General features: G+C 40.3%; 1 protein-coding gene across 3 annotated transcripts; it reads right to left on the bottom strand.

Annotated features, from left to right (window-relative positions):
- Positions 1–682: 682 nt before the first annotated feature.
- Positions 683–24,505, bottom strand: LOC106569770 (upstream stimulatory factor 2). 3 transcript variants are annotated; one of them, XM_014141368.3, is made up of 11 exons: positions 24,110–24,505; positions 11,526–11,566; positions 11,300–11,412; positions 10,895–11,014; positions 10,572–10,722; positions 9,297–9,384; positions 8,976–9,020; positions 8,239–8,297; positions 3,953–4,047; positions 3,590–3,718; positions 683–3,284 (listed from the first exon to the last, which is right to left on the bottom strand). In XM_014141368.3, the coding sequence occupies exons 1-11, from the start codon at positions 24,145–24,147 to the stop codon at positions 3,195–3,197; spliced, it is 969 nt and encodes a 322-aa protein (XP_013996843.1). In that variant the 5' UTR covers positions 24,148–24,505; the 3' UTR covers positions 683–3,194. The 3 variants fall into 3 exon arrangements, with proteins under 3 accessions (XP_013996843.1, XP_013996842.1, XP_013996844.1); XM_014141367.2 differs by lacking the exon at positions 24,110–24,505 and having other exon boundaries at positions 11,526–11,607; XM_014141369.2 differs by lacking the exons at positions 8,976–9,020; positions 24,110–24,505 and having other exon boundaries at positions 11,526–11,607.
- Between the last annotated feature and the right edge of the window lie 464 nt (positions 24,506–24,969).

The raw sequence follows: 24,969 nt of genomic DNA, 5'->3' as shown, positions 1-24,969 counted from the left end.
ATGAATACTTTCTGAAGGCACTAATTGTGCTACTGAAATTGTATATGGTTAAATTATGTAAGAACAATGGTGTAACACTAATAAAAATATTTTTATAACATATGTGTTTTCCTGACTTGTATGGTCTATTAATAATAACATATATGCCAAACATCCCCTTTCATTCAACTCTGTATCCGGCAGATTCTTTCCAGAGGGCACACGCAAATGAGCCTAATCATAGCCTAAGATTTACCTACCGGTACATACAGTGGCTACTTGATACTCTAATTAGGCCTACTTAAGACAAACAAAAAGTAGAATGCAAACTGTGCAAACAGAGGTTTGCTCATAGTTCAACAACGAATATGACATACCACTTGAAAACTGTAAGTAGCCTACTCCGTAGTTGCATTCTAAAACATTGACAGGTTTTACATGCTTGACTGCAGCTGCTGCAGTGGCACTCCCCAAGGTGCTTAACTGAATCTTCAGTGAGAGCTTTCTCCCGTGTTTAACTTGGCCTTCTCAAATATAGTTACAAGGCCTATTGTGTAGCGTATTACCGGCAACTTCAGGAGCGCAAAGGCAGAATCTGCAAAGGCCAGCAGCAGCGGGAGGAGGAGAATCAGAACATTTTTTTCCCTTATCTTTATCTCTGGCTCCCTCTTGAGTCATTTGTGTCTTAAAGCATCAGACAAGCTCAGTGCATATAATAGATTTTATTAAAACAGATTGGGTGTGTCTATATATGGAAAAATAAATGTTTAAAAATGTTTGACCAATCAACTGGTCGAAAGAAAAGCTGATTCTTGGTGGACCAAGAGTTTTTTTTTTTCCCAGTCGGGGACAGCCCTATTGGCAATACAAGACAAATTGACCTACAAGTTCAAAATTACATGGCAACTATATTCTCCCTGCTAGCTCATGCTAATGAAACTAAAGTCTGTTGTCCATATTTGTTTCAGTTATATAGTATATTGTTGTCCCTATCGGTCTCAAAGGACCACTCTTTTCATGGTCCTTCGAGCCAGATAGGGATAATTATAGCGAGTAGTAAACATTAGGTTAGCCACTCCCCTGGATAAGGTGTTTTAAACAGACAAGATGCCCCCACATTTTTTTATAAGGGGGTAAAGGATTGCTCCACCATTTCTGAACAAATATTTTATTAATGTAAATAGTATGTTATATAAGTGTCCACTTTAACAATTTCACTTGGTTTTGAGAAACTTAGACCACCCATGATAGACTTTCTCATTGCTCGTTCTGCAGTATAGGAGCTACGGAAAAATGCATCCTTTCAGAAATGGCCACACTCTCAGTATAGTGATGCAGGTCTTTAGATGTTGTACACTTCGCAATAACACAATTTCAACTTTATCTGCAACAATATATTCCATTTTATTAGACTCAAGCCATTTCCCCTACCAGCTGTGCTGAGCGGGCTACATGGAGAAGCAGCATACTACAGAACGAGCAATGAGGAAGTCTATTGCGGGTGGTCCAAGTTTCTCAAAACCAAGTGAAATCGCTAGAATATCTGGACCCCTCTACAATTTGCACTTTACATCAAAACAGATTTGGTAAAGAAATTCTGAACCAATCCTTTAAGACTGCAGCTCAATTCCAAACCCACCTCTTGCCTCTATCCCCAAGGCACTAGTGTAGACCTAAAAGGATATGATGTAAGCAATACGGAAAATGTCACCTAACCAATCAGAATGCAAGGTGGAGCAAACACCACATTGCTTACCTATCCAATCCAAGTGTAGGGCCTAGGGATCGACTTGGAATTGGGCATATAGCTCTTGAAAATGCACCTCCACCTTACTACAGAACCAATCCAATAATTGTGTCAATGCTATGGTATAAACATTGAAATGTTATTGTACAATTGGAATACATCTTGCCAGTGGTTAGAATGCCATGCTGTGATTGCTTTCAGTGGAGATAAAACAAGGATGCTGACAACCTTCACTCACAAACAATTCCTTGAAGCAGTTGCTGACCTGGGATATACTAAAATTATCCTTCATAGCACTGGTTCCCAAACTTTTAAATTACTGGAGGACATGGTGAAAATCCATAATATATAACTCTCCCTCAGATCCTCAATATTGAGTTGAGTTACCCAGTGTCCCAAATTTGAATTGAATGCCTGTAAATGAACATCCCCTGTCATAGAGACTCAGGGACATTTATCATCTTATACATGGCAACGCTGACACATGCTCCAATTAATGTATTGAATACCGGTAAGTGACCTATCACAAGCAGATACATACAATGATTTAATGCCCAATATGCATCATTACCATATAGTGAAACTGATATTCAGGTTAAATGATTTACTGTGCACCAGATGGGACAACACAAGAGATATGAGAAATTAAGCAAAGTAGATGGGACTGAAATGAATTTGGGAACCAATATTATATATTGTCCTAATGACCTGAGCTATGCTATCACCTACTGCCCCGATAGTCTGCAATGTCAGGCCTAGTGTCAATACAACAACCATACCTTTACATCGCAGCCCTTTAAAACAGCTTAATCAGTATTCTCTCATCTGCCTCCACTTAACAATGAAACAACCCTTTGAAATGGTGAGCATCAAAGGATGAAGGTACCTGATTTGTCTACCATGGTTTGTAATCTCGAAGGGAAAATGGAACAGCAAAGTTCAGCCCTATATTTGCACTATGATCCCTACTGCCACTGTCTTTTAATTCTGCATACACATTCATTGTAAACTAATACATTAAATGACAAACAAAAGGATTCATTCATGTCAGACACGGTAGTATAACTCACAACAAAAGCCCCAAAAAAGCTATGGAAAACAGAAGGTTAAAACAGAGTAAATATGAATTGTCATTGTCCATAACAAAAACAGTCAGGTGAATGCACAACATTTGAAGAGTTGGCTATTCTTTGAGCAGAGGTGGGGAAGTCATTTAGTTACAGAGTCATGAATTTCAGCTTTCAGCCTTGGAAGAGAGTGTGTGGGTGTGGGGGTTAGAAGAGGTTTGATCAGTCAGCAGTCCACTTCTTCCTCTCAAGCCCTCTGTTCTGTGTGTATGCGTGGCAATTTCTGATGATGCATGCACGTGAGCATGTGTACTTTCATGTATTCTATAAGTATTTGTATTTTACCAGTGAGTAAGTGAGAGAGTGTGTGTGTGTGTGTGTGTGTGTGTGTGTCCAGTCGATCACTGTGGTGTTGTATCGCCATTGATCTCTATGCCGTGCTGTTGTAGCTGAGCTCGAAGCAGTGCATTGTCATTCTTCATCTCCTCAATCTATAACATGACAGAGCGTCGCAATTAAACAATGTTAACAACCAAATGCCAACACTACCAAATGTGAGAAGACGCTTCTATGTAGGCCTTTTATAAGACCTTCATACATAGGCATAAAAAATTACCAAACAAATGCAAACAGGGAGGGACTAAAAAAAACTTGTCCAATAAGCAATTATCTTTTTCGTAGCAACATTTTTCTGTTGTAAAATGTTTTGTTACAATGTGAACCAATGAATACATTCGACTTGATGTTGACACAGACAGCATAGTGGAAGGTGCGAGTTACACATATAAGTGTGTACCTGTTGTTTGAGTAGCTCGTTGTCTGCCTGAACTCTCAACACCTCTTTGAAGCTGTCCTGCAATCGTTGGTTATTCTGTCTCAGCTCCCGGATGTAGTCACACGCTTTCGACAGGATCCCTCCTTTACTCTGGAGAGAAGAGGTTGCACATTACTTCTATTATAAGAAATCATGATTTCGAACAATCTGCAATTGCGGGTCAGATTCGCAGACACAGATTTAGCCTAGTTTTGGACTAAAAACCTATTTCAATGGAGAGTTTCCATTGAGCATGTTTTCTAGTCCAGGACTAGGCTTAATCTGTGTCCTGATAAAGTTGGTTCTATGGGACTTAATCTCTATAGGCAAATTGATCACACTCACTGCTCCAGTCTTAGTACTGTCTATGTTGCAGTCTGGGATGATCTTTGAGAGGGTGACAATCCAGTTGTTGATCTTGTCTCTTCTCCGTCTTTCCACTGCAAACACAATAATCACATATTTTAGTTGTCAAAGCTAAAGCATGAGCCATACTCCTGTGGTGGTAGAATCTGGGGTGAGCTGTTGTAACTTCAAGGGATACAGTGCATTCGGAAGTATTCAGACCCCCTGACTTTTTCCATATTTTGTCATGTTACAGGCTTATTCTAGACTCTTCCTAGAGCTGGCCGCCCGGCCAAACTGAGCAATCGGGGGAGAATGGCCTTGGTCAGGGAGGTGACCAAGAACCCGATGGTCATTCTGACAGCTCCAGAGTTCCTCTGTGGAAATGGGAGAACCTTCTGGAAGGACAACCATCTCTGCAGCACTCCACCATTCAGGCCTTTATGGTAGAGTGGACAGATGGAAGCCACTCCTCAGTAAAAGGCACATGACAGCCTGCTCGGAGTTTGACAAATGGCACCTAAAGGACTCTCAGACCATGAGAAACAATATTCTCTGGTTTGATGAAACCCAGATTTAATTATTTGGCCTGAATGCCAAGCGTCACGTCTGGAGGAAAAATGGCACCATCCCTACGGTGAAGCATGGTGGTGGCAGCATCATGCTGTGGGAATGTTTTGCAGCGGCTAGGAGACTAGATGGACCTGCTCCAGAGCACTCAGGAACCTCAGACTGGGGCGAAGGTTCACCTTCCAACAGGACAATGACCCTAAAGCACACAGCCAAGACAACGCAGGAGTGGCTTCGGGACAAGTCTCTGAATGTCCTTGAGTGGCCCAGCCAGAGCCTGAACACGATACAATATTTCTGGAGAGATCTGAAAATAGCTGTGCAGCGACACTCCCCATCCAACCTGACAGAGCTTGAGAGGATTTGCAGAGAAGAATGTGAGAAACTCCCAAAAATATAGGTGTGCCAAGCTTGTACCCAAGAAGACTCGAGGCTGTAATCGCTGTCCAAAGGTGCTTCAAGAAAGTACTGGAGTAAAGGGTCTGAAAACTTATGTAAAATGTGATATTTCCATTTTTGTATGGAAGATTGATGAGGGGAAAAAAACTATGTAATCAATTTAAGAATGTCTGTAACATAACAAAATTTGGAAAAAGTCAATGGGTCTGAATAGTTCCCAAATGCACTGTAAGTGAGAAGGTTGAAGGTAATTACAGGAAGTTAACAAATTGTTTGATTGGTAATAAGGGAAAATTTAGTTGTGATACTGTATGTATTAGTAGGAATCGGATAGCCTACATTGAATATAAATAGTTTAGACTACTTTACAGCAGGAATCGGTTGGACTGCATTGAAGGTACGGTTAATGAAGTTGGTAGAATTGTGTCGGTTGAGAGACGTAGTTGGATAAAGAGAGATGAAATTGTATGTGTGTATAATGGGTTACTAGAGATTTTATAAAAGTAAAAACAAAACAAAAAGAGAAAACAATACAACAATATACACTTGCGCACCCACACCTAGACGTACGTAGGTGGTGTAAAAAGTATTCGGAGAAATGGTCAGTGGCCCCTTTACGGATTATTTGATCATGATAAGGTTAAAGCACTGTATGACAGTCTAAAGGGTCTGGGAAATAAAGTCTTAGACAAAGGTTGGCACATGTTCTATGCTTTTTAAACAGCTTCCAATGAAAAATATCATTGCCATGTTAATCAGAGCCTTCGTAAAGAATTAAAGAAATACCACCCTGGTAATGCATTCTGAAACAAAACCCATGCCCTGTTCAATAGGACCATTGAATGTTGAACATGATTTTCTGTATTCACCCACGCAACCTTTTAACTTAATAGGTAGACTTGTTAACTTATGGCTACAATTTATTGTACTCCTGATGGAGTTTTCGTTGATATCCCCAACAATGAAGTTCTAAACCAATTATTGAGTAGGCTAAATTTAACCACTCCACAAGACGGAGTGGGAAACTGGCTCTGTCTCTCAGTCGATTCTGTCTCAGGTACCAGAAGCCTTATGGACAGAGCACTTCTTTGACAGTGGACTGTTAGGCAGTGCTAGCCCAGTTATAATAAATGTTGATCCCAGAAAGAAATTCAAGTCTCAAGAGCTACCTTAAAAAATGTCTCTCCCTTTCTGAATTGGCCGATGTATTTTATAATTTCGGTCATATTAAATCTCATAATAATAGACATTTAAACATTTAATGAGCGTGAGGCAGAAAGTGAACATCCAATGGAAATTGGTAATAAATATATAGAGTAACATTGCTAAGGTAGACTAAAATGTAAAAGGGGACAATGGCATCCCCCATCCATTAAACCTTACAATAGGGGTAAAAGCAAAACATTGTTTGAGAGTGATCCGTGTGCATTATCAGTAGTGATTGAGAGGGTTTTCCTATTGGGAAGAGTATAAGGATCTGAGTTGAAGGAAATAGATATGGAGACTACCGAAACTAACAAAGACAGTGATAAAATGGAAAGATTTAATGGTACTCATGGTTTATCAGTTGATGCTAAATGTAATGAGTGTTGACAGTATGTGAATGATATGTTATTAGTGGCTTTCAGATAGCACTCTAATAATGCCATATCTTAATAATTTGAAGGAGCTAAGGTTTCAATACAAGATCACATAACGAACAGAGGGATTAAGCCTCGGGTCAACACCATTTACACAATATACTCAACTGAACAAAAATATAAAAACGCAACATGCAACAATTTCAAAGATTTTACTGAGTTACAGTTCATATAAGGAAATCAGTCAATTGAAATACATTCATTAGGCCCTAATCTATGGATTTCAGATGACTGGGAATACAGATATGCATCTGTTGGTAACAGATTTAAAAAAAAATAAATAAAAGGAGGAGGGGCATGGATCAGAAAACCAGTAAGTATCTGGTGTGACCACCATTTGCCTCATTCAGCGTGTCATCTTCATATAGAGTTGATCAGCGTGTTGATAGTGGCCTGTGAAATGCTGCTCCACTCCTTTTCAATGGCTGTGCGAAGTTGCTGGATATTAGCCGGAACTGGAACACGCCATTGTACACATCAATCCAGAGCATCTCAAACATGCTCAATGGGTGACATGTCTGGTAATTATGCAGGCCATGAAACAACTGGGACATTTTCAGCTTCCACGAATTGTGTACAGATCCTTGTGACATGGGGCTGTGCATTATAACGCTGAAACATGAGGTGATGGCGGCATATGAATGGCACAACAATTGTCCTCAGGATCTCGTCATGGTATCTCTCTGTGCATTAAAATTGCAATCGATAAAATGCAATTGTGTTTTTTGTCTGTAGCTTATGCCTGCCCATACCATAACCGCTCAGCCACCATGGGGCACTCTGTTCACAACGTTGATATCAGAAAACTGCTCGCCCACACGACGCCACGTCTGCCATCTGCCCAGTACAGTTGAAACTCGGGATTCATCCGTGAAGAGCTTCTCTAGCTTGCCAGTGGCCATCGAAGGAGAGCATTTGCCCACTGAAGTCTGTTATGACACTGAACTGCAGTCAGATCAAGACCCTGGTGAGGATGACGAGCATGCAGATGAACTTTCCCGATGCGGTTTCTGACAGTTTGTGCATAAATGCTTCAGAAACCCACAGTTTCACCAGCTGTCCAGGTGGCTGGTCTCAGACAATCCTGCAGGTTAAGAAGCTGGATGTATAGGTCCTGGGCTGGCGTGGTTATACGTGGTCTGCGGTTGAGGCCGGTTGAATGTACTGATAAATTCTCTAAAACGATGTCGGAGGCGGCTTATGGTAGAAATGAACACTCAATTATCTGGCAACAGCTCTGGTGGACATTCCTGCAGTCAGCATGCCAATTGCAAGCGCCCTCAAAACTTGAGCCAACTGTGGCATTTTTTGTGAGAAAGCTGCACATTTTAGAGTGGCCTTTTATTGTACCCAGCACAAAGCGCACCTGTGTAATGATCATACTGTTTAATCAGTTTCTTGATTAGCCACACAGGGATGTAAACTAATTTGCGCACATTTTAGAGAAATACGCTTTTTGTGCGCATGGAACATTTCTAGGGCCTTTTATTTCAGCTCATGAAACATGGGACCAAAACTTTACATGTTGCATTTATAATTTTGTTCAGTGTAATTTTTTTATTATACAAAAAAACATTTCTTAAGGCTCCTCCTTTTTCTCTCTATGCCCATGGTAAATCTGAACTTTTACTTTCAAGTTTCCATTTGCCAGATAAATACTTTTTTAAATCAGTTTACCTTCATTGTGTTGTGCTCTCCTTCTCTCATCCCTAGGTGCCCGTGGACCATCCATCTTCCTGCAAAGAGAGACAATGACAAATAAATGATAACATTTTGTCACCGTTAAGCACTGTAAAATCCGCACTCATAAAAACAAACAAATTGACTGTGTATTCATATACATTACGCAAATGTAATATTTTAGTCAGTCATTTAGCAGACGCTCTTATCCAGAGCGACTTACAGTAAGTAGTGAGTACATACATTTTCATACTTTTTTTGTACTGGCCCCCCTCGGGAATTGAACCAACAACTCTGGCATTGCAAGTGCCAGGCTCTAGCAACTGTGTCACATGGGACCTGCATGAATCCATCATACTATCAACAAATGATCTATTGATAAGCAACTGCTTGCTAATGGTTATGGCTATGGTTAAAGTAAGGCTTAAGTTTAGGGTTAGGATAAGGGATAGGGCTAGGGTTAGTAGATTGTTAGCTGAAATGTTACTGACTGTAGAGTATCTATGGATGGACTATCCAAATAAAGTATTCCCTAGACGTTTCCTCGCCCCACTGAAGAAGACTCCTTCGGTGAACCTATAACCCAAAGCTATATACACACGCACACATCACATTCACCTGACAGGTACACTAAGACATACGATTCATCACAACTAGTGGATTCACCACACATCTGCCAAGGATGGGAGGAGAGGGGGTTAGTTTTAGAGGATGTGAGCGAAAGTAGTCCTCACCAGTTTGAACTGCCATGCTGTAGTATCTCATTTTCACCGTGGTCTCTAAGGATGGCAGGTAAGTGGGACAGTTTTTGTTTTCTCACGTTTTGATTTCTTTTGAATGTTTTATCATGATAAACACAATCACAAACCAATCATGCCAAAATTGGCGGGTAAATACAAAGAGGTGATAATTTCCTGAAGGTTTAGCTAGGGAAAGTCCATTCCAATGTGGAGTTGGGAGGGAGAAGTGAGATGAACCACATAGATGGGGGAGCAGTGGGGTGTGAAGAATGTGTATGGAACACTAAACTGTGTGGCAGGTGAAGCCGTACTCACGTGGTGTAGGTGTGTGTGCGAGGGGCAATGGTCCTTGGCGTGCCAGCTTGCAACACATCAGGTGGGCTCATCATCACATAGAACTGACCTAGTGTCAGAGGTAGTACAAATCGGGGATTTATATTTATTCCCAAGAAAGACTATTGTGACTTAACATCTCTGGCCCTATTGAGATAAAGGCAATAGTCAAAACTATATTCAGTCAAATATATGTATTTTTACAGACAATTATTTACTGTGTTGCATGTGGGACATATTTTGGAGCTGGACCATTGCAAGGCAACAGTTAGACATGTGAGAGAGTGAAGGGAGAACCACCCTGTGAACTTCGTGAGCTAGCAAAATGGATATTTCATTGTTTTAGCTATTGCTTTAAAAAGCTGTTGTAATGCGGTCTGAGTAAACCAAAGTGATGAACTCTTAGCTAGTCCCGCATCCCAGATCACCGTGAGGACAGCATTGGATTTGTTTTTGGTTCAACTATCATTGGATGATTTCTGCTTGTTCTCGCCGCTCAGAGGCTCGACAGACAGGTGCTGTGAGAGACTGAGCTCTGGGTGATTTCAGTAACGTTAGCTACTGGTTGTGGTAAAACAAGCGATAAACTGTAGCTATATAATTAGCTACATTGGGACCAGTCTCGATTATTCGAGGAGTACTGTGTTTTTATCCTTTTCAGAAGAGGGACTTTTTATCTACCGTGTTTGAATGGGACAGCCACTGGCCCGTTCGCTTCTCATCAGTCACGATCTGGATTTAGGGCTGTGAGTATCAGGTCCTTACTAATTAAGTGTACATAGATGTAATTGAAATGATGTTGATCATTTTTGGTTAATAACTTGATTCAAGCTTGAGCTTTGGATTGAAATGTCTTGACTTTAATAATAAAGAATGACTGTACATCTTGTTTGTTGTGATCATTCTTTATCATAGTTCAAGGGGATATCTATTTGTGGCTTTTTCCCCTGTAAATATATACCTTTAGCGGTACATTACTTATTAGGTGGAGGCACTGCACTACATTATTTACGGTTATACACACATTAAACTTCACATTCTGACTACAGACCACATACTCCAACGCCAAGATACTAGGTTAAAACTGATTGTAACTCAGAAGAGAGGGTTACAAATGAAAGTAAAAAAAAAAAAAAAAATGATTATATGTATACAGTATATCTTTGTTCAATATAATAACATAATGCTATGTATGAGCTGCACTAGTGAATGGTTACACTATATGTGGGTTTCATACTAGGATTGGTGGCTACTCACCTCCGGCCTGTGTGAGTGTTGGGTCAGCCTGCACCGACACTGCTGTGGCTGCCCCATCACTGACACTGACTGTGGCAGCAGGGAAATAGGCAAAACGCGTTTCCCCTCCCACCGTCTCCCCCGCTGGACTACCCCCATTACTGAAGGGGTTCTGAATGACAGCCGAGAGAGAGAAAAGGCAAATTAGACAGCACTACTCCCCTAAGATGATAGGGTATGCCATGCCCACACACAAACAAACTCATGCACACACACACACACACACACACACACACACACACACACACACACACACACACACACACACACACACACACACACACCTGTGCCACTGCTTGCTGTACTCCAGTAAATGCAGCAGTGGAAACCACACTGACTGCCCCAGTCCCGTCGCCTGCTGCCTCTAGCTGGTCATCTGTCACTTGGACCACACGATAGGTCACCTGGAGTGAAGAAAGTCAAGGGGAGAGGTCAGGACAGGAGTATGCCAAACATTCCAGATATAAAGTTTATTCTGATTCTTCGTCAAGTACATTTGACATGTACCAGGAATTTGACCTGGAGAAATGGTGCTAACAACAATAAACAGAATATACAGACAAAATAATTGACACATAATCTACAGATTCTTCTTGTTATTTGTTCATCCAGACGAGGTGGATTTTGTGTTACTGTGGTAGTAAGAACTGTGTGTGTTCAAAATTGCCTAGGTCATTGATTGAGCTTACCTGTCCTCCACTGTTCTCTGTGCGGAACTGATATTGAACATTATGATCCGCAAAAGCTGCGGCCTGCTGTACACTCTCTATGGTAACTGCAGTCTGCTCCTCCGTCCCCACACCTTTTGAGAAAAACACACGAGCATGTTAGAACCCACACTTAAGCGCTCTCACACACACAAATTCCATAATTACCCGTTTGAACGGAGTAAATTTCACACACCCCGATACCTACCTTCCAGTTGGAGAATCTCCTCTGTTTCCTGTTTCTCGTGACTGATGGAAAGAGAAGGGATTTTTTTGTTATAAACACTCATATTCAATTGATCAGCTGTGTGCTATAAGCTAATTAATAATAGTCCAGCAGATAAGAACGTAATATACCAAGATCGTTCCACTTTATGATACAAGTATCAAACTTGACACACTAATACTAAATACCTTAAGGAACATTTTAAAGATTGGAGGCAGTCTGGGAAGCATGTCAGTCAACCAGGGCGGCCATTTTAATAAATGGCTGCCAATCGGATTTCCTGTTAAAAGAAAATAGGGTAAAATCATTCCAAACAACGTTTTTATCTGCCCACAGATAATAAAGACAATAATTCTGATAATAAAATAGCTTTAAGATCTTCATGGGGGTCATATTGAGGTTATTTTGATCATAGTCCAGTGTCTACCGGAAAAATTGTGGACTTTGTGATACAGCCACCAAATTTCACACACAGCTGGGGCATGTCTAAAGAAGTATTTCTGGCTAGAGCCATCATATATTTTGTCCATTACCCCCTGTCGACCAAAAGCCACCAGGACATAATACATTCCCATGGGATTTTACATAAAAAGTTACGTGTATAGGGAAGGTTTGGTGTAATGTTTCTTAAAATGTACACAAAACAGAATATTATATTACACTGCCTTCAGAAAGTATTCCTACCCATTGACTTATTACAGATTTTATTGTTGCTTAACTCCATTCTGTTTATTTTTTTATCCTGAAAAACTCCCCAGTCCTTAATGATTCCAAGCATACAAATTATGTTTGAAAATATGGAGTGGTAGTCACTAATGTGTTGTATTGGATTTGACAATCATAACGCTTTGAATTGAGGACAGAAAGCAAATTGCTTTGCCACATTTTTTACAGTATTACTTTAGTGCCTTTTTGCAAACATGATGCATGTTTTCGAATATTTATTTTATTCTGTACAGGCTTCCTTCTTTTCACTCTGTCAATTAGGTTAGTATTGTGAAGTAACTACACTACCGGTCTTCTTTATTTTTACTATTTTCTACATTGTAGAATAATAGTGAAGACATCACAATTATGAAATAACACATATAGAATCATGTAGTAACCATAAAAAGTGTTAAACAAATCAAAATGTATTTTATATTTGAGATTCTTCAAAATAGCCACCCTTTGCCTTGATGGCAGCTTTGCAAACACAGCTTTGCATTCTCTCAACCAGCTTCACCTGGAATGCTTTTCCAACAGTCTTAATGGAGTTCCCACATATGCTGAGCACATGTTGGCTGCATTTCCTTCACTCTGCGGTCCAACTCATCCCAAACCATCTCAATTTGGTTGAGGTTGGGGGATTGTGGAGGCCAGGTCATCTGATGCAGCACTCCATCACTCTCCTTCTTGGTCAAATAGCCCTTACACAGCCTGGAGGTGTGTTAGGTCATTGTCCTGTTGAAAAACAAATTATAGTCCCACTAAGCCCAAACCAGATGGGATGGCGTATCGCTGCAGAACGCTGTGGTAGTCATGCTGGTTAAGTGTGCCTTGAATTCTAAATAAAATCACAGACAGTGTCACCAGCAAAGCACCCCCACACCATAACACCTCCTCCTCCATGCTTTATGGTGGGAAATACACATGCGGAGATCCTCCGTTCACCCACACCGCGTCTTACAAAGACAAGACGGTTGGAACTAAAAATCTCCAATTTGGACTCCAGACCAAAGGAAAAATTTCCACCGGTCTAATGTCCATTGCTCTTGTTTCTTGGCCCAAGCAAGTCTCTACTTCTTAATGGTGTCCTTTAGTAGTTGTTTCTTTGCAGCAATTTGACAATGAAGGCCAGATTCACACAGTCTCCTCTGAACAGTTGATGTTGAAATGTGTCTGTTACTTGAACTCTGTGAAGCATTTATTTGGGCTGCAATTTCTGAGACTGGTAACTCTAATTAACTTATCCTCTGCAGCAGAGGTAACTCTGTGTCTTCCATTCCTGTTGCGGTCATGAGAGGCAGTTCCATCATAGCGCTTGATGTTTTTGCGACTGCACTTGAAGGAACTTTCAAAGTTCTTGAAAATGTCCGTATTCACTGACTTTCATGTCTTAAAGTAATGAAGGACTGTCGTTTATCTTTGCTTATTTGAGCTGTTCTTGCCATAATATGGACTTGGTCTTTTTAACAAATAGGGCTATATTCTGTATACCCCCCCACCCAGTTGGAAAGAAGGAAAGAAATTCCACAAATTAACTTTAGAAAACACACCTGTTAATTGAAATGCCTTCCAGGTGACTACCTCATGAAGCTGGTTGAGAGAATGCCAAGAGTGTGCAAAGCTGCCATCAAGGAAAAGGGTGGCTATTTGAAGAATCTCAAATATAAAATACATTGATTTGTTTAACTTGTTATGGATAGGGGGCAGTATTTGCACGGCCGGATAAAAAATGTACCCGATTTAATCTGGTTACTACTCCTGCCCAGTAACTAGAATATGCATATAATTGTTTGATTTGGATAGAAAACACCCTAAAGTTTCTAAAACTGTTTGAATGGTGTCTGTGAGTATAACAGAACTCATTTGGCAGGCCAAAACCTGAGAAGATTCCAAACAGGAAGCGCCCTCTCTGACCATTTCTTGGCCTTCTTTGTCATCTCTATCAAAAACAGGGGATCTCTGCTGTGACGTGACATTTTCTAACACTCCCATAGGCTCTCAGAAGGCGCCAGAACGTTGAATGATGACTTTGCAGGCCATGGCTGAAAAACAGTAGCGCATTTGGTAAGTGGTCGATCTGAGAACAATGAGACAGGCGCACGCGTGCACGAGACGACTCCATGTTTATATTTTCAGTCTTTGAACGAAAACAACGACTCCCGGTCGGAATATTATCGCTTTTTTACGAAAAATTTAAAAAAAAAAAAAAAAAAAAAAAAATCGTATGTGTGGACTACAGCAATGAGGTAGTCATTCAAAAATCATGTATAACACTATTATTGCACACAGAATCAATTAATCTTATGTGACTTGTTAGGCAAATTTTTACTCCTGAACTTATTTAGGCTTGCCATAACAAAGGGGTTGAATACTTGTTGACTCAAGGCATTTCAGCTTCACATTTTTTATTAAACATACAAAAATGTCAATGTAACCCATTTTAAAATCAGACTGTAACACAGCAAAATGTCAACGGGTGGGAATAATATATGGGACGGCGTATCGCTGCAGAACGCTGTGTGTGTGTGTGTGTGTGTGTGTGTGTGTGTGTGTGTGTGTGTGTGTGTGTGTGTGTGTGTGTGTGTGTGTGTGTGTGTGTGTGTGTGTATATATATATATATATATATATATATATATATATATATATATATATATATATATATATATATATATATATATATATATATACACAAACACAGTTTAAGTCGGAAGTTTACATACACTTAGGTTGACGTAATTAAAACTCATTTTTCAACCACTCCACAAATTTCTTGTTAACAAACTATAGTTTTGGCATGTCGGTTAGGACATCTACTTTGTGCATGACACAAGTCATTTTTCCAACAATTGTTTACAGACAGATTATTTCACTGTATCACAATTCCAGTGGGTCAGAAGTTTACATACACTAACTTGACTGTGCCTTTAAACAGCTTGGAAAAATTCCAGAAAATGATGGCATGGCTTTAGAAGCTTCTGATAGGCTAATTGACATAATTTGAGTCAATTGGAGGTGTACCTGTGGATGTATTTCAAGGCCTACCTTCAAACTCAGTGCCTCTTTGCTTGACATCATGGGAAAATCAAAAGAAATCAGCCAAGACCTCAGAAAAAAAATAGTAGACCTCCACAAGTCTGGTTCATCCTTGGGAACAATTTCCAAACGCCTGAAGGTACCACGTTCATCTGTAGATACAATGGTACGCAACACCATGGGACCACGCAGCCGTCCTACCGCTCAGGAAGGAGACACGTTCGGTCTCCTAGAGATGAACGTACTTTGGTGCCAAAAGTGCAAATCAATCCCAGAACAACAGCAAAGGACCTTGTGAAGATGCTGGAGGAAACAGGTACAAAATTATCTATATCCACAGTAAGACGAGTCCTATATTGACATAACCTGAAAGGCCGCTCAGCAAGGAAAAAGCCATTGCTCCAAAACTGCCATAAAAAAGCCAGACTACGGTTTGCAACTGCACATGGGGGCAAAGATCGTACTTTTTGGAGAAATGTCCTCTCGTTTGATGTAACAAAATACAACTGTTTGGCCATAATGACCATGGCCTCCCTGTGGCTCAGAGCATGGTGTTTGCAACGCCAGGGTTGTGGGTTCGATTCCCATGGGGGGCCAGTACAGAAAAAAAATGTATGAAATGAATTGAAATGTATGCATTCACTACTGTAAGTCGCTCTGGATAAGAGCGTCTGCTAAATGACTAAAATGTAAACGTAATTGTTATATTTGGAAGAAAAAGGGGGATGCTTGCAAGCTGAAGAACACCATCCCAACCGTGAAGCACAGGGGATACAGCATCATGTTGTGGGGGTGCTTTGCTGCAGGAGGGACTGGTGCATTTCACAAAATAGATGGCATCATGAGGCCGGAAAATTATGTGGATATAATGAAGTAACATCTCAACACATCAGTCAGAAAGCTTAAGCTTGGTCGCAAATGGGTCTTCCAAATGGACAATGCCCCAAGCATACTTCTAAAGTTGTGGCAAAATGGCTTAAGGACAGCAAAGTCAAAGTATTGGAGTGGCCATCACAAAGCCCTGACCTCAATCCCATAGAAAATTTGTGAGCAATGATGCCTACAAACCTGACTCAGTTACACCAGCTCGGTCAGGAGGAATGGGCCAAAATTCACCCAACTTATTGTGGGAAGCTTGTTGGAGGCTACCCGAAACGTTTGACCCAAGTTAAACAATTTAAAGGCAATGCTACCAAACACTAATTGAGTGTATGTAAACTTCTGACCCACTGGGAATGTGATGCAAGAAATAAAAGCTGAAATAAATCATTCGCTCTACTATTATTCTGACATTTCACATTCTTCAAATAAAGTGGTGATCCTAAATGACCTAAGACAGGGAATTTGTACTAGGATGAAATGTCAGGAATTGAAATGTATTTGGCTAAGGTGTATGTAAACTTCCGACTTCAACTGTATCATTGCAATCAATAGGCTTCAGCGAACACCCATACTTTTTAAAGTGTTTACATGTGAACTACTAGAACCAGCCTTTTTTTTTTGCACACATTTTCACCACTTTTCTACAAAAACATTTAAGGATATGTATATATGGCATCTTATTTTGTTTTCCAGACCCCCCTCAAACATTTTAAGCCATCATTGGGCTGTATGTACCAATTATTTAAGGAGATATGGCCATGTGAATCGTGTCCACAACGGCCCCATGCAGCTGGTTGGCACCTGTACAAAAGCCCTCAGATTGGAGCAGCATACTACTGAAATGTACTTGATCAACTAAGTTGATTTCACCTGTTGACTCTCTCTCAATGCCACAGACCTGTCACATTATAAGGCCTGCCCTGATAAACCCCCCCCAAAAAAAATGTTTAGGAGCCTAAGTCATAACATTATGATGTCATGTAATTTCCTTATTTGAGATACGGTGCATTCGGAAGGTATTCAGACCCCTTGATTTTGTCAGGTTGGATGGGGAGCGTCGCTGCACATCTATTTTCAGGTCTCTCCAGAGATTTTTGATCAGTTTCAAGTCCGGACTCTGGCTGGGACACAAGGACATTCAGAGACTTGTTCCAAAGCCACTCCTACGTTGTCTTGGCTGTGTGCTTAGTGCATTGTCCTGTTGGAAGGTGAACCTTCACCCCAGTCAGAGGTCCTGAGCGCTCTGGAGCAGGTTTTCATCAAGGATCTCTCTGTGTGCCTTTCCAAATAATGTCCAATCAATTGCATTTGGTCTTCATTATGGGGTATTGCGTGTAGATTGATGACGGAATTAAATATATATATATATATATATATATATATATATATATATATTTTTTAGAATAAGGCTGTAACGTCACCAAATGTGGAAAAAGTCAAGGCATTGTGCCTTTGGTTTAATAGATTCATCCTTATTACCTTTACATTATGTTATGCAACCTGCTTATAATGTCTCTCCATTGTTATAGAACCACAAACAAATCCAACTTCACCATGTCCAACCACATGTCCTTAATACATATTGGAACATTGGTGTCTGCTTGCTCTCTGACTATAGCAGAGTATCCCTGGTGAAATCTATCCAACAAGTTCCCCCATCTTGGGTTTCTTTGCCTATTTTTCAGCGGCCACATTGGAAGTGACCGCCAGGGGAGTAAAGGACAAAATCTGTGATGGCACTATAGCCCAAAATACTTATTTAGACATGCCCTAGTTGTGTGTGAAATTTGGTGGCTCTATCAAAGTAAAAAAAAAAAATCCCCTATAACCGCTGGTCTATGGTCAAAATGACCTTGATGTGACCTCCATGAAGGTCTTAAGAGTACTTTATGATGATAATTATTGTGTATATTATCTGTGCGGTTTATTTAGTGGGTAGTTAACATTACAAAGTAATTTTTATATTGTTTGGAATGACTTTACCCTATTTTTCTTCAAACAGGACATCCAGATTAACTGACAAGCTTCCCATACTGCCTCCAATCTTTAAAATGTTCCTTAATGTATGTAGTATTAATGTACCAAGTCTGATACTTTTATCATAAAATGGAACAATTATTTCACCTATTCGCTGCACTATGAGTGACTGTGTGTACTAGCGGTGCATGAGTCAGCCATTTGTTCACCTGCCCGCAATTGCTAATAAGCGATCTGCAACCATCAGACTAAATGTGAAAAAGTGAAAATTGGCAGCCCGCACCCAACCCTAACCCGTTAATATAGAAAATGCACTGTAGGCTAGTCAGAGACGGCAGAACTATTTTTTTGACGGGGGTGCAGGATTGTGTTGTGACTGATTGTGATATGTTTCTGCATATAATTTCAACCAATTTAGTAAGCTATTTGTTTTATTAACCTCTCTTCTGTCATTCTATAATTTTTTTTACACCCCTTTTTCTCTCCAATTTAGATCTTGTCTTATCACTGCAACTCCCCAACGGGCTCGGGAGGCAAAGGTTTCGTCATGCGTCCTCTGAAAAATGACCCGCCAAACCGCGCTTCTTAACACCCGCCCGCTTAACCCAGAAGCCAGCCGCACCAATGTGTCAGAGGAAACACAGTTCAACTGACAACCGAGGTCAGGTTCCAGTCACCCAGAAGAACTTGCTAGAGCACAATGATGAAGGCGACAGCTATGCTATAGTATGAAGATGACATTGACAATCATTAAAAGAAACAAATACACGCAACAGCATATTTATCAGCGATACTGATTGGGCACTTTCCTACATTTGACATTTACAAAAAGCAGGCCAGATACTTTTATGTGTGCTCAGGCACTTGCGTGCCATCAACACTAACAGGATAGAGAAACCAGAGACATGCTCCTTGCTCTCACATGGAGCGTGTAAATTATGATATGAAATAAACCAAAACTTGTTTCTCACAAGTGTAGCAGGTTGTGAACTCTGCAAACAACGTTTCCACTCTGACAATGAGATGTGTATATTACTGTAATTAATACATGCATTAACAGAAATGTATGTAAACAAATGACAGGGATTAACGGTATTCTACTTTGTGGGGATAGGATTTTTTTTGTCTCACCTAGGGTGGTATATCGGCCAGTCTATCAATTGAAGAAAAGATTCTGTATCAAATAATACCATGCCAGGTTGGAGAGGATGGCACGTGTCCACTTGACACAAAATTTGCGCATTATAGGCCACATAGCCAGAACAACCTTGTCGACTGCTGTTGAATAATTAATGAAGTCAGACAAACTTTTTTTTTTTTTTAAGGCCGATTTATTTACCAGTGAGCAATGAAAATGTGCATTGAATAAAACAAAGTCCACACAATTTTTTTCCCCCCTATAGTGCTCTACACCCCGTGCATCTAGGGATGAGCTGCTCAAGCATCAAAGGAAAGTTGGAAAGAGGAGACATAGTACGTTTAATAGCCAGACTAAGTTAGCAAAACAATTGCTTTTGTCATTAGTAAACACTCCCGCTATTAGGTCATGTTTATCTACATGAAAATGAAGTTAACATAAAATAAATCCTCAAATGCATGTAGGCCTATTTAAAATGGTTTTGACGGTTATTTTATATTCATGGCGGGCTTCATCCATAACCGTCAGTTACACGGTTATTCAATTACCGTCACAGCCCTAATGAAAATGCAACAACTTCCCCCCCCCAAAAGAACAAGAAAGAAAGAGAAATCTGTGAAAATGTTTCTGATAAGATTTCTGTTCGGCTTGGATGAATAGGCCTATTTTGTGTGGTTGGAATACTATCAGCTTTTATGATGCTGACAAACATGGCACCTTTACAGATGTATAACTGTGCATTCACATTCTCTTAAGATGCTAAAATAAATACGGTTGAAGTTGGAAGTTTACATACACCTTAGCCAAATACATTTAAACTCAGTTTTTCACAATGCCTAACATTTAATCCTAGTAAAAATTCCCTGTCTTAGGTCAGTTAGGATCACCACTTCATTTTAAGAATGTGAAATGTCAGAATAATAGTAGAGAGAATGATTTATTTCAGCTTTTATTTCTTTCATCACATTCCCAGTGGGTCAGAAGTTTACATACACTCAATTAGTATTTGGTAGCATTGCCTTTAAATTGTTTCACTTGGGTCAAACATTACGGGTAGCCTTCCACAAGCTTCCCACAATAAGTTGGGTGAATTTTGGCCCATCCCTCCTGACAGAGCTGGTGTAACTGAGTCAGGTTTGTAGGCCTCCTTGTTCGCACACAGTTCTGCCCACAAATTTTCTATAGGATTGAGGTCAGGGCTTTGTGATGGCCACTCCAATACCTTGACTTTGTTATCCTTAAGCCATTTTGCCACAACTTTGACAGTATGTTTGGGGCATTGTCCATTTGGAAAACCCATTTGCAACCAAGCTTTAACTTCCTGACTGATGTCTTGAGATGTTGCTTCAATATACCCACATAATTTTCCATCCTCATGAAGCCATCTATTTTGTGAAGTGCACCAGTCCCTCCTGCAGCAAAGCACACCCACAACATGATGCTGCCACCCCCGTGCTTCACAGTTGGGATGGTGGTCTTCGGCTTGCAAGCCTCCCCCTTTTTCCTTCAAACATAACAATGGTCATTATGGCCAAACAGTTCTATTTTTGTTTCATCAGACCAGAGGACATTTCTCAAAAAAGTATGATCTTTGTCCCCATGTGCAGTTGCAAACCGTAGTCTGGCTTTTTTATGGCAGTTTTGGAGAGGTGGCTTCTTCCTTGCTGAGCAGCCTTTCAGGTTATGTCGCTATAGGACTTGTTTTACTGTGGATATAGATACTTTTGTACCCGTTTCCTCCAGCATCTTCACAAGGTCCTTTGCTGTTGTTCTGGGATTGATTTGCACTTTTCACATTAAAGTACGTTAATCTCTAGGAGCTGTATGACGGCTGCGTTGTCCCATGGTGTTTATACTTGCGTACTATTGTTTGTACAGATGAACGTGGTACCTTCAGGCGTTTGGAAATTGTTCCCAATGATGAACCAGACTTGTGGAGGTCTACAATTGGAGGTCTTGGCTGATTTCTTTTGATTTTCCCATGATGTCAAGCAAAGAGGCACTGAGTTTGAAGGTAGGCCTTGAAATACATCCACAGGTACACCTCCAATTGACTCAAATTATGTCAATTAGCCTATCAGAAGCTTCTAAAGCCATGACATCATTTTCTGGAATTTTCCAAGCTGTTTAAAGGCACAGTCAACTTAGTGCATGTAAACTTCTGACCCACTGGAATTGTGATACAGTGAATTATAAGTGAAATAATCTGTCTGTAACAATTGTTGGAAAAATTACTTGTGTCATGCACAAAGTAGATGTCCTAACCGACTTGCCAAAACTATAGTTTGTTAACAAGAAATTTGTGGAGTGGTTGAAAAATGAGTTTTAATTACGTCAACCTAAGTGTATGTAAACTTCCGACGTCAACTGTACATTAATTATTAATTTTGGTTGCCTATCCTGACATGAAGTTTGATCTATAGAAAGTATTTGACTCTTATGTGTGCCACAGAAAGTATCTGATTCTAGCCACAAAATTAAGGAAATTAGAAGGGGGGGGATTTCAGCAGGCAAGAAAATGGGCTTTCTAATTTCCTTAAATTTGTGGCTAGAGTCAAATACTTTCAGTTGCACACATCATAGTCAAATACTTTCTATAGAACAAACTTCACGTCAGGATAGGCAACCAAAATGAATTAACACCCGTTGTATTCGGCGCACGTGACAAATAAACTTTGATTTGATTTGAGTGCGTGCGTGTTCACGCAAAGAGGGGGGGGATTCTGGCAGGGGGGAGATTTTCGGCACAACACCGGCAATGGTATCATCCTCTTACCACTTCAACAAATATTTCCCAAACATTCCTTTTCTTGCCCTCCCTTCTCTTTATTTTCAACTTTCCATTTCACAGCTTTTCTAATATTGAATTAAACTCCGACGTTCTGCTTTTTGCTTCCAAAAAACAGCATTAACTTTTTCTGCCGTTCCCAAAAGCATTTGGGGATTGGCGTGTTGGGTATTTGGCGTTCTGCGTAGTTAGGCCCTAAAGTTTAGGCTTACGCACCAATGCCAGATAGCCAAACATAATTAAAGAAAAACCTCAAGGTAGCCTATAGATAAAAATTCCACAATATTATACATTTATGAACTTTTTTTATGTATTGTTTTCTCTTTATTCAACCCGCCTGCCCTTCATCCACACAATATTTAGCCTAATGACCCTAAAACAGTCAGCCCTGCGGATATAACAGGAGACTGCGGGTTAGGAGTCAATCCGCGCATTACTGTGTACTTCTTATACCCTGACTACACCACTCGCGTCGCGTGCACGAGCGTTGCAAAATACATTTAGGAATACATGTTATTCAATTATTGCATCCACACTGCTCGCATGCGCCAACAAACGTCTGTGTTGCCTAGGGCTAAAATAGAAGTAATTCCTATTTCTGACGCAGATCGCGCTGCAAGTCCTGCCTCTCCCATCTCATTGGTTTATAGAAGCAGGTGCCATCTCCTCATTGGTTATACCCACATGGGTGATTGAAAGACAAACTGTTTTGCCGGTTGTCGTGGTAATACTATGAAAGTGTAGATGCCAATCACCACATAAGTTCAAAGATGAAAAAACCTGGAAGGAGGAGAGATGACTAGAAACGATTCGGTTGACCGTTTTATGTGTGGATTAATTGTCGGAGTAGAGGACCTTGTGCATTTCAGGTAAAATAACAACTCAATGTTTATATCCCAGGACAAATTAGCTAGCAACAGCAAGCTAACTAGCTAAATTGCCATACATGTTTAATGCTTTTCGACCTGTCCCCAAATGAATGTCATTGGTTCAGAGTGTAGGGGGACAAAATAAATGTATGCACAATGGCGCACGCGCGCAGCCGGTTTGGGTTCCGTGTTACTGTACACTGATATCAGTAGCAAGAGTGCCCCTGGCGTTGTGTTAGCGGAAAAAAAGGTGACATTCGAAAAGTGGCCTCGTCACCATACTAGACTGCTAAAATTGAATGAGTAAAATTGACGCATATTGGCTGATGTTAGCCATCAAACGAAAACACGTTTTTGTTTTGTAATCAGAATACAATTTGCATGCATCAGCAGGTCAACACTAGACTTTCAACTTTCCCTCCACTTCAAAAACGTTGACAAATTGGTCCACTTCATCCTTCGAACGGAGGCTAAAACATTATTATGACTGCAGTCTCTGAAGCACAGCTCAAGACCGTGCTGTTCAGAAAAGCTTTCATGGATTGTATGCGCCTTGGGTGTGAGAGAACGCGCTTTACAAATGAAGATAAATTGTTATTAAGCCAATAGTGGAATATTGCAAAATTATATAATGGAATCATTGAAACAAATGCATTATTCAAATGTAGCCAGTTTCATGTAACCACTAGTGATATTATCATTGCTGTTCATCATTATGGGTTGCAAACAAACAAATCACAGGAGGATAATGTACTTTTTTTTACTGACGTAACACTGAGAAGTATAGAAGAAGTTGTGTATATAAATCGTGCATTATTATGAATCTTATTTTGATGCATTTCTCAACAACAAAAAAAGCGACATCATACACTTTCTAATCACATCACTGACATTAAAACGGTTGTAATAATTTGACAGTTACAGCTACATAGCTGACCTACAAGACTGTCGCTGGTCTCGTTTGACTGAGTCGAGTAAATAAACCATAGAAATAATAACTGAATGAAAAGCACGTTAAAAGATATTGGTCTTATGCATTGGATTTACAAAACAAAATATATTACTGGAAATAAAACATTAGTTCATATAGCTAGCGCTAATGTGTTGCAAAGATGGTGCCTAGGCCTGTGAAGCTATTGCGAGCGGTGAGCGTAGAATGCGTTTTCTTACCCTGTAGAGCTGTCCAAACTCTGTTCATGCATATCCATGAAGGTTACAGTTTAAAATGTGATATTCAGCGACACTGAAATATGGAGTTGGAAGTACTGATCACGGGGACAAACAAGGGTCATGTGAGAAAGACCGTCCAGAACACGTGAGGTACCGACGGGCAAAGAGTTAAAATGGAGACCGCTGCAGAGCTGGAAGGTGTTGTCGTTCTGTGTGTTCTTTTGACTCTATCACGTTGCCTCTTCTTGGAAAATGCGAGATTCGGGTGTCAGAATTGGCTACTGTTAAAGCTTCTAAGGAAATTTACCGTCGGATTTATAGATGGGAATTGGGCAGATATTTTCGTGATTAACTGGTTTATTTTGTACCTTTCTATAAATGTTTTATTGATTGTTCCCTGGTTGGGCTATTTGCACTCATAGTGGTGTTAAATGTATCCATCCGCAAGGCTGCGTCTAAAGTTGCCTTGTCGTTGTGGATAATAAAGTATGGAGTGGAGTCTATTCTAAACACGGGTTGACTCTTGATTCCGCTGAACTTGTTTAATTAAAGTATTGTATCCGAATCATTCTTGCTCAGCCTTGAACAAAAGTTTGTGTAGTCAGTGCTGGACTGACTGAAATAGGTGCCGGTATTCATGTTGGGTCTATGTACTGTTTGTATTTTGGTGCAGGAGCTCCACAATACTTTTGAGCTAATATTCCATAAGAGGAACAGAAGCTCAAGGAGTATAACATTTGGGGTGCCGGTACTCAGCTCAGGTGAGCTCCTGCCATAGTCAAGCACAGTGCCTAGTGCAATTGAAATCAGCAGCCTAACTTGATTACCTAATGAACATGTTGTGCACATGCCCTGGGGTC

Source organism: Salmo salar, chromosome 14 (assembly GCF_965601325.2).
Source record: "Salmo salar chromosome 14, fSalSal1, whole genome shotgun sequence".
Classification (NCBI taxonomy): Eukaryota; Metazoa; Chordata; class Actinopteri; order Salmoniformes; family Salmonidae; genus Salmo; species Salmo salar.
The sequence above is the reverse complement of the archived record's forward strand: the minus strand, read 5'-3'. Positions and strand labels throughout refer to the sequence as shown.